The sequence below is a fragment of the Haemorhous mexicanus genome, chromosome 30 (genome assembly GCF_027477595.1).
Source record: "Haemorhous mexicanus isolate bHaeMex1 chromosome 30, bHaeMex1.pri, whole genome shotgun sequence".
Taxonomy (NCBI): Eukaryota; Metazoa; Chordata; class Aves; order Passeriformes; family Fringillidae; genus Haemorhous; species Haemorhous mexicanus.
Window position 1 is genome coordinate 4,829,534 of NC_082370.1, and position 13,476 is coordinate 4,843,009.

General features: G+C 64.8%; 2 protein-coding genes across 5 annotated transcripts; both read left to right on the top strand.

The window, feature by feature from the left end:
* Positions 1–305: 305 nt before the first annotated feature.
* MXD1 (MAX dimerization protein 1) lies at positions 306–8,902 on the top strand. 4 transcript variants are annotated; one of them, XM_059870513.1, is made up of 6 exons: positions 306–448; positions 532–628; positions 3,575–3,604; positions 4,584–4,698; positions 6,162–6,321; positions 6,400–8,902. In XM_059870513.1, the coding sequence occupies exons 1-6, from the start codon at positions 376–378 to the stop codon at positions 6,585–6,587; spliced, it is 663 nt and encodes a 220-aa protein (XP_059726496.1). In that variant the 5' UTR covers positions 306–375; the 3' UTR covers positions 6,588–8,902. The 4 variants fall into 4 exon arrangements, with proteins under 4 accessions (XP_059726496.1, XP_059726497.1, XP_059726498.1 ...); XM_059870514.1 differs by having other exon boundaries at positions 6,403–8,902; XM_059870515.1 differs by having other exon boundaries at positions 6,165–6,321.
* Positions 8,903–9,618: 716 nt separating this feature from the next.
* SFTPB (surfactant protein B) lies at positions 9,619–13,437 on the top strand. The gene is made up of 7 exons (XM_059870511.1): positions 9,619–9,925; positions 10,600–10,745; positions 10,940–11,008; positions 11,587–11,667; positions 12,425–12,799; positions 13,163–13,267; positions 13,351–13,437. Exons 1-7 carry the CDS (start codon positions 9,877–9,879, stop codon positions 13,384–13,386), a joined length of 861 nt encoding a protein of 286 aa, XP_059726494.1. The 5' UTR covers positions 9,619–9,876; the 3' UTR covers positions 13,387–13,437.
* Positions 13,438–13,476: the final 39 nt, after the last annotated feature.

Genomic DNA, 13,476 nt, shown 5'->3' on the forward strand with positions numbered 1-13,476 from the left:
ATTGGCTGAGCGGCAGGAAGTGAGTCAGGGCAGAGCGTGCGGCAGCGGGGCGGGGCCGGTTGTGTGGGCGGAGCGCCACCCGGGGGGGGGTCGGGCCAATGGCAGGAGGGCGTGGTGCTCTCGTCCAATAACATCGAGCGGGGGGCGTGTCCTCAGGCGCGGCCACGCTCCCTCTCCTCCGCTCGTGGAGGCGCTGGGCGGGGCTTCCCCCTCATGCTCCAATCAGGGGCGGGGCTGGGCGGGGCCGGTCCCGGCCTGGGCCAATGAGCGGCGGCGGGGGCGTGGCGCGCGCGGGGTCTGGCGGAGCGGCGCTCGGGGCGGGCAGAGGCCGCCGCTCCCCCCGCGCCGCCGGTCGCGGCCCGTCCCGGCCCCGCCATGGCCGCCCCCCCGCGCCTCGGCATCCAGATGCTGCTGGAGGCCGCCGAGTTCCTGGAGCGGCGGGAGCGAGGTACCCCCCGCGCCCCCCGCGGTGCCCCCGGCGCCCCCGGCCGGGCCCCGCGGTGACCCGCGCCCGCCGTTGTGTCTCCGCAGAAGCCGAGCACGGTTACGCCTCGCTGTGGCCCAGCGGGAAGGACGGCGAGGCCCCGCGGCGCCGCGCCAAGGCCCGGAGGAGCGGCGGCGGCGGCAGGTGACGGCAGCACCGGGCGGGGCGGGGGGACCGGCCCGGAGGGGCCCGGCCGTTGTGCGGCCCGGCCGGGGCAGCTCCGGCCCCGCGCGGCCCGGCCCGGCCCGGGGAGCCCCCGCTGTCACCGGGCGGGGGGACAGGCCCGCGGGGCTCCATGTCCGGTGAGGCCGCTGCTCCCGGGCCTCCGGCCGGGCCGGGGTCACCGCCCCGCTCCCCGGGCGCTGATGGGGCCCCGCTGTCACCGGGGCTGCGACAGGGCCGGGGCTCCTGTCCCCAGCTGTCCCGGCTCGGGGAGGCCCCGCTGGCACCGGGCCGCGCCGCTTCCCCGGTGCCCGGGCTCTGGTGGGGCCCCCCCGCCGTCCCTAGGGGTGCCACAAAGCCGGAGTCACCCTCCTGTCCCCAGGTGCTCCTCCTGTCGCGGGGTGTGTGACAGACTGGGGACCCTGCTGCCGGCGGGTGCCCCGGCTCAGGGAGGTCCTGTTGTGGCTGGGTGTGTGACAGCGCTGGGTGGGGCTCTGCTGTCACCAAAGTCCACCTGTCAGCGGGTGTGACACCGTGGGTGGCACCTTCCTGTCCCCGGTGAGCGGCCCAGAGAGCTCCTGCTGTCACAGAGCCTGCCAGGGCTGGAGGGGACCCTCCTGTCACCTCCTGAGTTACCCACCCCAAACCCACCGTGTCCCTCTGTGCTTGCTCCCCCCTCCTCGCTGGTTTGAAACCCTGAACCCCCTTTGCTCCCCCCTGAAGAACCCACGCGGAATTCCAGGGGCAAACCCCACGCCTGGAGCCTTCGTTCCACCCCTCCAATCCCCTCCACACCGCCGGCACCCTCGGCTGCTGTGGGCAAGGGCCGTGTCCCCAGCCCGGGGACAGCTCCATCCCCACACGTCCCCAGGTGCCAGGGAGGAGCCAGGTGCTGGTGGCAGCACATCTGTCACCCTTTTCCTGCTCGGGAGCGCTCCCGTCTGCGCGACGCCGCCGCCCCGACCTTTGGCAGCCGCCGGGACGGAGCCGCCCGCGTTTGCGATCCCCCGGTGCCGCGGGGCCGCTCCCACGCCGCCGTTCCGGGGCTCGGGAGCCCCTCGGGGGGCAGGATCGGGCGGGCTCCGGGGCAATCCGGGCGTTTGTCCTGCCCGGACTCACTCTGGGTTTCCTTCTGGGAATATCTGGTTTGCTTTGGGTCAGTCTGTTGGGGTTTTCAGGAATAAAAAAGGAGATTCCGAAGGGAAAGCTGGTGATCAGCTGAGGTTCAGACTGCTGGGAATCCAAACCTCGGGAGAGGATGTGGGAGCCACAGATGGGGGAGCTCCGGGGTGAAGCTCCCTGCCATCCCCTCTGTCCCTGTTTGTTTTATCCAGAATTAAAATCCATCAATTCATTCCTTTTTTCCCTCTAAATATTGGTGATGGTGCATGCAAGTCCTGAAGAGAAAGCAGCTGTTCCAGGAAGGATCCAGGCAGAAAAGAGAATGGATTTGTAATTAGGGGCTGTGCAAGTGATGGGAGCTTCACCCCTGTCTGTACCCATGCTCAGGAAGTGTTTGGATTATTTAGAATTAAGGAAAAACTGATAAAGCTGCAGCCCATGGCAGCCCCTTGGTAAAGGGCTGGGTGTGAAACATTTATCCAGGAAAAATGGAAGGGAGACCCTGCCCAGGAGCCCTGCCAGCGTGCCAGGAGAATCCCTCTGGAGTGGGAAATGTCTCTGCTGGGTTGGCACATTTCTGGGGACATGGGAAATGTGCCCCAAATGCCACTGGAGCAGGGTGATCCAGCAGGAAAGGCTGGGGAAGGGAGGGAGACCTTGGAGAGCATCTCCCACTGCTGTGGCTGTGGTGGTGACAACCCTGGCTTTCCCTTTGGTGACATCCTTCATTTCCCTTTGGTGACATCCCTGTTTTTCCTTTTGGTGACATCCCTGTTTTTCCTTTTGGTGACAACCCTGGCTTTCCCTTTGGTGACATCCTTCATTTTCCTTTTGGGGACATCCCAGCTTTTCCCTTTGGTAACATCCCTGGCTGTCCTTTTGGTGACATCCCTGGCTTTCCCTTTGGTGACATCCCTGTTTTTCCTTTTGGTGACATCCCTGGCTTTCCCTTTGGTGACATCTCTGTTTTTCCTTTTGGTGACATCCCTCATTTTCCCTTTGGTAACATCCCTGTTTTCCCTTTGGTGACATCCCTGTTTTTCCCTTTGGTGACATCCTTGTTTTCCCTTTGGTGACATCCCTGTTTTCCCTTTGGTGACATCCCTGGCTTTCCCTTTTGGTGATATCCTTTATTTTCCCTTTGGTGACATCCCTGTTTTTCCTTTTGGTGACATCCCTGCTTTCCCTTTGGTGACATCCTTGTTTTTCCAGCACTCCCAGACCCCCCAGGGCCACCCCAGTAGAAATCCTCATCCAAACAGCCTCTGGGCTATTCCCAGTTTGTGTTTCCAGGCACAGAACAACGTTTTCCCCCAAACTGGAGGTGTTGGGAAGTCAGGGCAGGGAAGCAGCTCCTCCCTGGGACTGTGGCCTCCTGGGGCTTCCTCCTGCATTTCAGTGGAGGGAAGGCCAGCCCGAGCTTGTTCTCCACCTTTTCCCAGCTCCGTGGAATTTGGGAGCTTCAGGGGGATTTGCTGGGGGTTCCGTGTGTCTGGGCTCTCCTCCAGAGCTGCTCTGTGCTGGTGGACACAGGAAAAGCTTTTTCCATTCTGTGTTCCTGGGCTGAGGGGCAGGGATGGGCTGTGGATCCCAAGCCCAGCTCCAGAACTCGGGTCTCTGGTTTCAAATCCCATTTCATGGTTTTCCTGACCCTTTTGTTGGCACTCACCATCCCGGGTGTGGAGCTCTGGAAGCCCCCCGGGCCTGCAGCTTTTGCAGGGAGCCTTTGCTAATTCCCACATGTTAATCCCAGCTGCTAATCCCTAATCAGCCAGAGGAGTTAATGACTTCTTCCTTCTCTTCCAGGTCGACACACAATGAGATGGAAAAGAACAGGTGAGTGCCAGGGGGTGTCAGGAGCTGGGCTGGGGGAATTATTGCCTTATTGTTTCTCCAGGGGTGTTCCACCACCCTGAGATGGCTTGGCAGGGAAGGAAGGGGATAAAGGACACCAAGGATTAAAGCATTCCCCATCCCTGGTTGTTGGGAATCGTCTCCATCTCCACAGCCCTGCTCATTCAGGAAAATTATCTTTTCACAGGCTCATCTTTGAGCCAGCTGGAGTTTGGGATTTACCCCGAGTAAATCCCACTTTTTCTGGCTGTGTTGCCATCCCGAGGCCCTTTGGGTGAGGAAATCCCTGTTCCCTCCCAGCAGATCCCAAACAAGACCAGCAGGTCGTTGCAAAATCCCTTTGGAGCTGCCCGGGATCAGGTGTTTCAGGGATGGGTGTTCCAACCCCTTCCCAAGGACCTGACCTACATGTTGGGTTGGGAATGGACACAGGGAAACTGGGATCTGCTGCTGTTTTCAGCAGAAAAAGGGATTTCCTCAAGGAGCTGGAGTTTCCCTCTGCATTAACCTGTTAGAGCAGAGAAAACCCAGATGTTACAGGAAGAGGGAGGATTCCTGGAGAACAGCCAGAGCTCCTGCAGGGGTCTGGGGTTTTTGTATCCCAAACCACCCTGTTCCTACTAAAAACAGGGAAAGGAAGCACTCCCAAGGGATTTGCAGCTGGGTGTTAGCCTGGGCAGCTTCAGCTCTCAGCAGGAACCACACAGCCCTCCTGAGAGGGAAGAGAATGACCAAAAGTGGATATTCTCACCCAGAATCCCGAGTCATTGGCATTTTGCTGCCCGGGATCCCCCAGCAGCCAGCAGGGTTTATCCAGGAGCTTTTCCTTTTGCCTGGCTGCAGTTCTCTCCCAGTTTCTGGGAGCCCGTGGGGCTGGAAAGGCTCCTGGTGGGGTTTTTCCCCCGCAGCGGGGTAGGAATGCCCTGCGGGAAGCTGAGCCAGCTGTGTGCTGCCGTTGCAGGCGTGCCCAGCTGCGGCTGTGCCTGGAGAGGCTGAAGGGGCTGGTGCCTCTGGGGGCGGCGGCCGGGCGGCACACCACGCTCAGCCTCCTCACCAGGGCCCGCCTCCACATCCAGGTGAGCCCAAAAATGGGATCCAGCCCCGGGCTGGGAGCTGGGAGCAGCAGCCAGGAGGGGGCATGGCCTGGGAGAGCGCTGGGATGGGGCTGGGATAACTGGGAGAGCGCTGGGATGGGGCTGGGATAACGGGGGAGCGCTGGGATGGGACTGGGATAACTGGGGGAGCGCTGGGATGGGGCTGGGATAACTGGGAGAGCGCTGGGATGGGGCTGGGATAACGGGGGGAGCGCTGGGATGGGGCTGGGATAACTGGGAGAGCGCTGGGATGGGGCTGGGATAACTGGGAGAGCGCTGGGATGGGACTGGGATAACTGGGGGAGCGCTGGGATGGGACTGGGATAACTGGGGAAGCGCTGGGAGGGGCTGGGATAACTGGGGAAGCGCTGGGATGGGACTGGGATAACTGGGGGAGCGCTGGGATGGGGCTGGGATAACTGGGAGAGCGCTGGGATGGGGCTGGGATAACTGGGGGAGCGCTGGGATGGGGCTGGGATAACTGGGGGAGTTCTGAATTGAGCTGGGATGACTGGGAGGGTTGGAATCCCTGCAGCTCCACATCCCAAATGTGCTGAAGGTGGGAGCCCCTTGGGAGCCGGGGTGGATTGGGGGGGATGCCAGTTTGTTCCGAGGCAATCCCGGGCTCAGGGTGCCCTATCCCGGGTGGCTCCGAGGGAATCCCGGGCTCAGGGTGCCGTGTCCCGGGTGGTTCCGAGGGAATGCCGGGCTCAGGGTGCCCTGTCCCGGGTGGTTCCGAGGCAATCCCGGGCTCAGGGTGCCCTGTCCCGGGTGGTTCCGAGGGAATGCCGGGCTCAGGGTGCCCTGTCCCGGGTGGTTCTGAGGCAATCCCGGGTCAGGGTGCCCTGTCCCGGGTGGCTCCGAGGCAATCCCGGGCTCAGGGTGCCCTGTCCCGGGTGGCTCCGAGGCAATCCCGGGCTCAGGGTGCCCTGTCCCGGGTGGCTCCGAGGCAATCCCGGGCTCAGGGTGCCCTGTCCTGGGTGGTTCCGAGGCAATCCCGGGCTCAGGGTGCCGTGTCCCGGGTGGCTCCGAGGGAATCCCGGGCTCAGGGTGCCGTGTCCCGGGTGGCTCCGAGGCAATCCCGGGCTCAGGGTGCCCTGTCCCGGGTGGCTCCGAGGCAATCCCGGGCTCAGGGTGCCGTGTCCCGGGTGGTTCCGAGGCAATCCCGGGCTCAGGGTGCCCTGTCCCGGGTGGCTCCGAGGCAATCCCGGGCTCAGGGTGCCGTGTCCCGGGTGGTTCTGAGGCAATCCCGGGCTCAGGGTGCCGTGTCCCGGGTGGCTCCGAGGCAATCCCGAGCTCAGGGTGCCCTGTCCCGGGTGGCTCCGAGGGAATCCCGGGCTCAGGGTGCCGTGTCCCGGGTGGCTCCGAGGCAATCCCGAGCTCAGGGTGCCCTGTCCCGGGTGGCTCCGAGGCAATCCCGGGCTCAGGGTGCCGTGTCCCCGCAGAAGCTGGAGGACCAGGAGCGCCGTGCCCTGCACCAGATCGAGCAGCTGCAGCGGGAGCAGCGGCACCTGCAGCGGCAGCTGGAGAAGCTGGGCATGGAGCGGGTCAGGATAGACAGCATCGGCTCCAGCCTCTCCTCCGAGCGCTCCGACTCGGACCAAGGTGAGAGCCCGCCCCGGGGCGCGGCCCGAGGCGGGCCTGGCCCTGCCGGAGCCCCAACCCTTCCCGTTGCCCCGGCAGAAGAGATGGACGTGGATGTGGAGAGCACGGACGACCTCCCGGCCGACCTGGACTGGAGCAGCAGCAGCCCCAGCGACTCGGACGAGCGCGGCAGCCTGCAGAGCCTGGGCAGCGACGAGGGCTACTCCAGCTCCGGCGGGACCAGGGCCAAGCTGGCCGGCAGCAGGAAGCTTCCCGTGGGCGTTTAGGGAGCAATTCCCACCGCCGTCCCCTCGGGATCCCGTCAGCCAGCACAGCGACCTCGCCAGCGTTCCCTGCACGGAGCCCCCGCCGGCTCCCGGGGCTCCCGGGGCTCCGCCGCCCTGCTCTGCCCGGCCCTGGAGCACCCGGGAGTGTCCTGGCAATAACAGCGAGCTCAGGAGCCTCCCCTGGCTTCTCCCCAGGCTGTCACTGCCCGGTGTTCCCCATCTCCTCGGCCTCGGCACGCTGCCCGTCCTCAGGAGCCGGAGAGCTGAGGTGTTCCGGGAGCGGTCCCGAGGGAGAGCCGGTGCTCTCTGGGGTTTCCCTCCGTGGGGCCGGGCTGGGAGCGCTTGGGGCACAGGGATCAGCCTCAGTCGGGGCTTCCTTGCCCGACTCTAAACCTTCAGGGACCCCAGGCCAGCCCTGCCTGCCCGGAGCATTCCTGGCTGGCTCAGAGCCGTGCCCACCCTGGGCTCCGAGTGCCCGGCCTTCCAGACTCCTGGAATCCCCCTCCCATCCTCTCGGGGACAGCTTTTTCTACCTCGGAGGGAGCCCAGGGCCTCTCTCCACCCCTTCAGCACAAAGATGATGCCTCTGCTCAGCAATAACCCCGCGGGATTTTCCGTCTCCGTCCGCCCGGGATCGCTCCAGGCTCCTGGAAGGTTCCAGAAGCCACCACAGGGAGGGAGGGCAGCCCGGGGGTTCCCAGTGCACTGGAGGGAGCATTCCCAGCCCTTCTGGAGACGTGGAGAGCTCTGCTTCCAGCACCTTCCTTTTCCCCTGGGGCTGGTCCGAGGGCATTGCCAGCCCCGAGCCTCTGCCGGTGCCGGGAGGCGGCGGGATGCTCCAGGGAGTGCCAGGGCACGGAGGAGCAGCCGGAGCCCACAGTGCTCTGTCCTTTCCTTTGTCCTTTCCCTTTTTCTTTCCCCTTTTTCCTTTCCCCCTTATGCCTTTCCTCCTTTCCTTTCCTTGTTTCCCTTTTTTTTCCTTCTCCTCCTTCTTTTCCTTCCCTTTTCTCCTTTTCTGTTCCCCTTTCTCATTTTCCCCCAGTCCCATTCCTGGCTCACGTGGGGAAGTGGGAATTCACCCACAGGCCCCACAAGTTGCCCAAATCCCCCAGGTTCTGGCTCTTTTTTCCATGTGCTGGCTCATAAGAGAGAAAAAAAAAAAGAACAAAAAACCAAAAAACAAACCAAACCCAAACCACAAGGAATTTTCCTTTAAAGCTGCTGGAATTTTCCACCCTCTGGCATTGTCACAGACCCTGGGCACCTGAGCTCAACCCCTGCACGGCCAAAAAGAGGGAAAAAAAGGCAGAAAGATGGAAAACACAGAGAAAAAAGAGGAATAGCAGCTGCTGGGGGCCCTGGCTCAGGTGGCTTTGCCTTCACCTGGGGAATCCCACCTGTGGGCAGGTGGTTCCCAGCACTGGGAGGGCCCTTCCAGAGGTACCAAACGTTGATTTTCGGGTGGGTTTGGACATTCTGAAGGTCTGGCCTCAGCACAGATGGGGGGTTTTGGCAGGTTTGTGCCTTTCTGAGTTCCCAATGCCTTTTTCCCCCTTTTCCCCCCTCCTAGCCCAGCCTGACCCTTCCCAGCCCTTTGCACTGTGGGGCTGTGCACGGGAGCCCCAGCACTGCCCTGACCTGGAATCCTCCAGCCTTTTCCTGGAATTCACTGATCCACCAGCATTCCTATCAAATAAGCTGCAGGAAGGACTTTTTTATAGGTTGTGACAAAAACTCCAGGGAGTGGGGGGAGTTGGATGGGGCAGGGGCGGGTGGGAACCACAACCTCCCATTTTTGGGGCTGGTTCTCCTTTCTTTTTCCTTTTGGAGTGCAGATCCCAAACCAGCTCCCAGGAAGCACCAAAATGTTCTTTTCACCCTCGGTTTTTCCAGCAGGGTCCCCCGTCTCCACCCAAGCTTTCCTTTGTTGTTCTTTGGGACACCTGGTTTGTGCTTTCTCTCCTTTTCTGTTCGTTCTGCTCCCCAGGCAGTGGCTCCAGCCCAGCCCGGCTCCCTGGGCAGCTGGGAGGGGCTCAGCTCCCCTTTCCAGCCCTTCCTGCTGTAAATACCCCACGCAGGGCTGCACCCGTGGCAAGCCAATAGAATGGTGCTTTTTTCCTTTTTTTTCCCTTTTTTTCCTTTTTTTTTCCTTTTTTTCCTTTTTTTTTCTTTTTTTTTTTTTTTCTTTTATTTTTCTTTTTCTTTTTTTTTTTTTTTTTTTTTTTAGGAATTCCGTGTTTTAGGAGATCTTTGCTGTGTCCATGGATATTTCTGTCTTGTTTGATTGTTAGGAAATAAATTATTTGGTTACGAAAGAGCCGGGAGTGCTGCGGGAGGGGAGGGGACAGCGAGGGTGGAGGTGGCACAAGGACGGGGGTGGCACCGGGGGGACAAGGACAGGGTGGCACTGGGGGTGGCACACGGGGGACAGAGGGACAGCGGGGGCACAGGGTGACAAAGGGGCACCTGGGAGCCATCCCGGTGCCTCACCTGCGCCAGGTGCCCCCCCCGTGGGGCCACACCTGCCCTGAGGGCCCTCGAGGGACAAGTGGGGTCAGGGGGTGACCGGGGAGGGACCTGCCGGGAAGGGGCTGGGGGAGGGGACAGGGGGCACAGCCGGGGGGTGGCAGGGCACAGGGCTGGGGGATGGGTAGGACAGGGGGGGACAGGGGGGTGTGGGGACATGGGGGACACAGGGGACATGGAGGGCACAGGGGACATGGGGGGCACAGGAAAAAGGGAGGACGTGAGGGTTTGGAGCTTTGGGGATTTTGGGGGGACACAGGGGGACATGAAGGGGAGCAGAGGGGGCTGTGGGGGTTGCAGGGTGACAGGAGGGACATGGGGGGAACATTGGGGTGTGGGACCGTGGTGGCACAAAGGGGACACGGCAGAGGGGAGGGGGATGGGATGTGCTGGGGGACAGGGGGTCTGAGGGGGTGTGGGGAGATTGGGGACAGGGGGACAAGGGGGTGTGGGGACTTGGGGACCCAAATGGGAACAGGGGACCCCAACAGGGAACTCAGGGACAGCAGTGGGGACTCAGTGGGGACACGGGGACATTGCAAGGGGTCCCTGCTGGGGACACGGGGCCCTTGAATGGCCCGGGCGTGGGGCCAGCAGCAGAGTGGCAGGGCGGGGGTGGCAGCCCCGCAGTGTCCCCATGGGTGTGACACACCTGTCCCCGTGAGCTGGCACGGCCCCAGCGGCCACATCCCGCCTGCCCCCCGGGGCTTTAAGAGGCCGCGGGCTCGGCCCTGCCAGCGCTGTCCCCAGCCTGTCCCCAACCATGGCCCTGGCGCTGCCGCTGCTCCTCGCTCTGCTCGGGACCACCCCAGGTAGGGCCCGTGCCCCCCACACCTGGGGGAGCCTGGGGCTGGGTGTGCCTGCAGGGCTGGGCACCCCAGAGATGGGTGTCCCCAGAGCTGGGCACCCCCAGGGCTGGGCACCCCAGAGCTGGGCAACTCCAGAGCTGGGCACCCCAGAGCTGGATGTCCCCAGAGCTCGGTGCCCCCAGAGCTGGGTACCCCTAGAGCTGGGCACCCCAGAGCTGGGCACCCCCAGAGCTGGGTTCCCCCAGAGCTCGGTGCCCCCAGAGCTGGGTACCCCTAGAGCTGGGCATCCCCAGAGCTGGGTGCCCCCTTCAAGGACCCTGTGCTGAAGTGACGGGGGCACAGACCCTGGCAAGGGGGGAAGGGGACCCTTGGGTGGGGGTCTGGACCCCCCTTGGGGTATGGGATGGGGTATGGGGGTGTCACTGGGGGGGGGTCCCTTCCACCCGGGTCCCCCCAGGAGGGCGGGAGTGGGGTTTGGGGGTGCTGAGAGGTTTGAGGGGGGCTCACGGTGCCGGGACCCCCGGGATGGGGTACGGGAGGGGGAGGGTTCATTGAGGGGTCCCCCAATCCCGGGTCCCCCCAGGAGGGCTGGTGTTGGGGTGGGGTGACTTGTGGGGGGTGTGCTGGGGGGGTCCTGGGTGGCCGGTCCCCCGGCCGGGTGCTGACCGTGGGCACAGGTTTGGGGGCGCCGGGGGGGGGCTGTGGGGTGCCCCCCTCTGCCTGGTGCCAGGACTGGGTGACGGCGCTGCGCTGCGGGGCCCTGGGGCGCTGCCCCCACCTCAGCCAGGGACCCCCCGACGCGGTGAGAGACCCCTCCAATGAGGTGAGAGACCCCCCCGTGTCCCCATCACCCCTCTGATGTCCCTCCACCCTTCCCTCTGTCCCCCTGGGCCCACAGGGGCCTCAGGCTTCCCTCCATGGTCCCACACCAACGAGTCCACACCCATCCCCCTCGGTCCCCATGTCCCCATTGCCCCGTGTCCCCGTGTCCCCATGTCCCCCTGTCCTCTCCTGCAGGACACCTGTGCCCTGTGCCAGCAGCTCTTTGACCGCCTCCGCCGAATCTCCAACCAATCGGCCGTGGAGGTGCCACCGGGGGTGGGGACAGGTGCCACTGGGGGAGGGGACAGGTGCCACTGGGGGTGTCACCACGGGGGCCACAGGCACAGGTGCCACTGGGTGTCATGGTGGGTGCCAGCAAGTGCCACTGGGCACAGGGAGGTGCCACGGTGGCTGATAAGGTGGTGGGTGTCACTGGGTGTCACTGGGTGTCACTGCGGGTGTCACTGGGTGTCACTGTGTCCCTGTGGGTGTCATGGTGTCACTGCGGGTGTCACTGGGTGTCACTGCGGGTGTCACTGTGGGTGTCCCTGTCGCTGTCGCTGTCGCTGTCGGTGCCCTGGCGCAGGTGGTGTAGATCAGGTGGTGGGGTTGGTTTGCTCTCATCTCCCTCACGCGGAGATCCCGGGCAAGGACCAGGCTGAGCGGATCGTCCATCCCCTCCCCTGTGACATCCAGCGCCTCCAGAGTGGCACTGGGGCACACGGGAGGGGCTTTGGGGACGCTGTGGCCCCCAGGGACACGCGGGGACAGCGGCACAGTGCGGCACCGAGGGCCACCCCGGGGGGCTGGGGGCCAGCTGGGTCACGCTGTGTGCCCCGCAGGAGCCCCAGGTCTGTGCCGAGCTGTGTCCCGGGGAGCCCGGGGCCGCGCCCGCCCTTGAGGGGCCTGGCACCCCCCTGCAGGTACGGGGACACGGGGACAGCAGGGCTGGGTGGCACGGGGCCACCCGGAGTCCCCAGCACCAGCTGCAGTGTCCCCTGTCCCATGAGTGTCCCCTGTCCCCTCCAGTGTCCCCTCTCCCTTGCAGTGTCCCCTGCAGTGTCCCCTGTCCCATGAGTGTCCCCTGTCCCTTGCAGTGTCCCCTGCACTGTCCCCTGTCCCCTGTAGTGTCCCCTCTCCCTTGCAGTGTCCCCTGAGTGTCCCCTGTCCCCTGCAGTGTCCCCTGTCCCATGAGTGTCCCCTGTCCCCTCCAGTGTCCCCTCTCCCTTGCAGTGTCCCCTGCACTGTCCCCTGTCCCCTGTAGTGTCCCCTCTCCCTTGCAGTGTCCCCTGTCCCCCTGCGGTGTCCCTGTCCCCTGCAGTGTCCCCTCTCCCTTGCACTGTCCCCTGTCCCCTGCAGTGTCCCCTCTCCCTTGCACTGTCCCCTGTCCCCTGCAGTGTCCCCTCTCCCCTGCAGTGTCCCCTGTCCCCTGCAGTGTCCCCTTTCCCTTGCAGTGTCCCCTGTCCCCTGCGGTGTCCCCTGTCCCCTGCAGTGTCCCCTCTCCCTTGCACTGTCCCCTGTCCCCTGCAGTGTCCCCTCTCCCTTGCACTGTCCCCTGTCCCCTGCAGTGTCCCCTCTCCCCTGCAGTGTCCCCTGTCCCCTGCAGTGTCCCCTTTCCCTTGCAGTGTCCCCTGTCCCCTGCGGTGTCCCCTGTCCCCTGCAGTGTCCCCTCTCCCGCAGGGCTCCGGGCTGTCCCCGCGGGCGCTGCCGCTGCCGCTGCCGCTGTGCTGGCTGTGTCGCTCGCTGGTGGCGCGGGCCGAGGCCGCTGTCCCCGTGGGCTCGGTGGCGGCGGCGGTGGCCGGGCTGTGCCGGGCGCTGCCGCTGCCGGTGGCCGGGGCCTGCCAGTGCCTGGCCGAGCGTTACGCGGCGCTGGCGCTCGAGGGGCTGCTGGGCCGCCTGGGGCCGCGCCTGCTCTGCCGCCTGTTCCTGGCCTGCCGCAGCGGGGACAGCGGGGACAGCGGGGACAGCGGGGACAGCCAGCACGCGGGGACGCTGCCACCGCCCTGGGTGCTGGAGGCCATCGTGGTGCGGCTGGCCGAGTGTGTCAGGGAGGAGGTGAGGGGGGACACGGCGGGGACAGCGGGGGGGATGGTCCCCAGGAGGTGACAGGGCACCCCAGGGTGACACAACACTGAGGTGACACGTCCGGGAGTGTCACAGCCCCGAGGACACGCCCCTGGGTGTCACGGTCCCCAGGAGCCATGCCAGGGACACAAATGCTGGTGCAGCCCCAAAGGGACACATCCTGAGTGTCACAGTCCTTGGGGACACATCGCAGGCTGTCACAGTCCTGTCCCCAGCCAGTGCCACCCTCCCTCCAGAGGACAGTGCCAGAGCCCACAAGCACACCCTGGGGAGGGGGCTTGAGGGGTCCTGGGGATGGCCCCAGCTTCCCCCTCATGGTTGTGTCCCCCCCAGGACCCCAAAGGTGTCCCTGTCCCTGCGCTGTCCCTGTCCCTGGGCCCCTGTGCCCTGGGCCCCATCTTCTGGTGCTCGGGCCCGGAGGCCGCGCGGCGCTGCCAGGTGAGGGGGGACACGGGGGACACGGGGGGCACGGGGGGCTGCCACCCCCCTGCAGCCCCGCCTGACCCCTGGGCCCCTTGCAGGCCGTGCAGCACTGCCAGGAGCACGTCTGGCTGTAGGGGGGCACCAGGACCCCCCAGCGTTCCCAATAAAGCTTGGATGCAGCTCTGCCTCAGCGTTTGGGGGATTTGGGGCTGGGGGCTCACGGG

What these genes read in the sequence shown, in the direction of transcription:
- MXD1 (XM_059870512.1), top strand. Translation starts at nt 376, where the DNA reads ATGGCCGCCCCCCCGCGCCTCGGCATCCAGATGCTGCTGGAGGCCGCC. An exon ending in CCTGGAGCGGCGGGAGCGAG is followed by an intron (nt 449 to 531) that starts GTACCCCCCGCG and finishes GTGTCTCCGCAG; the next exon opens with AAGCCGAGCACGGTTACGCC. An exon ending in GGGCCCGCCTCCACATCCAG is followed by an intron (nt 4,699 to 6,161) that starts GTGAGCCCAAAA and finishes GTGTCCCCGCAG; the next exon opens with AAGCTGGAGGACCAGGAGCG.
- SFTPB (XM_059870511.1), top strand. Translation starts at nt 9,877, where the DNA reads ATGGCCCTGGCGCTGCCGCTGCTCCTCGCTCTGCTCGGGACCACCCCA. An exon ending in TGAGAGACCCCTCCAATGAG is followed by an intron (nt 10,746 to 10,939) that starts GTGAGAGACCCC and finishes CCTCTCCTGCAG; the next exon opens with GACACCTGTGCCCTGTGCCA. An exon ending in GGCCTGGCACCCCCCTGCAG is followed by an intron (nt 11,668 to 12,424) that starts GTACGGGGACAC and finishes CCTCTCCCGCAG; the next exon opens with GGCTCCGGGCTGTCCCCGCG.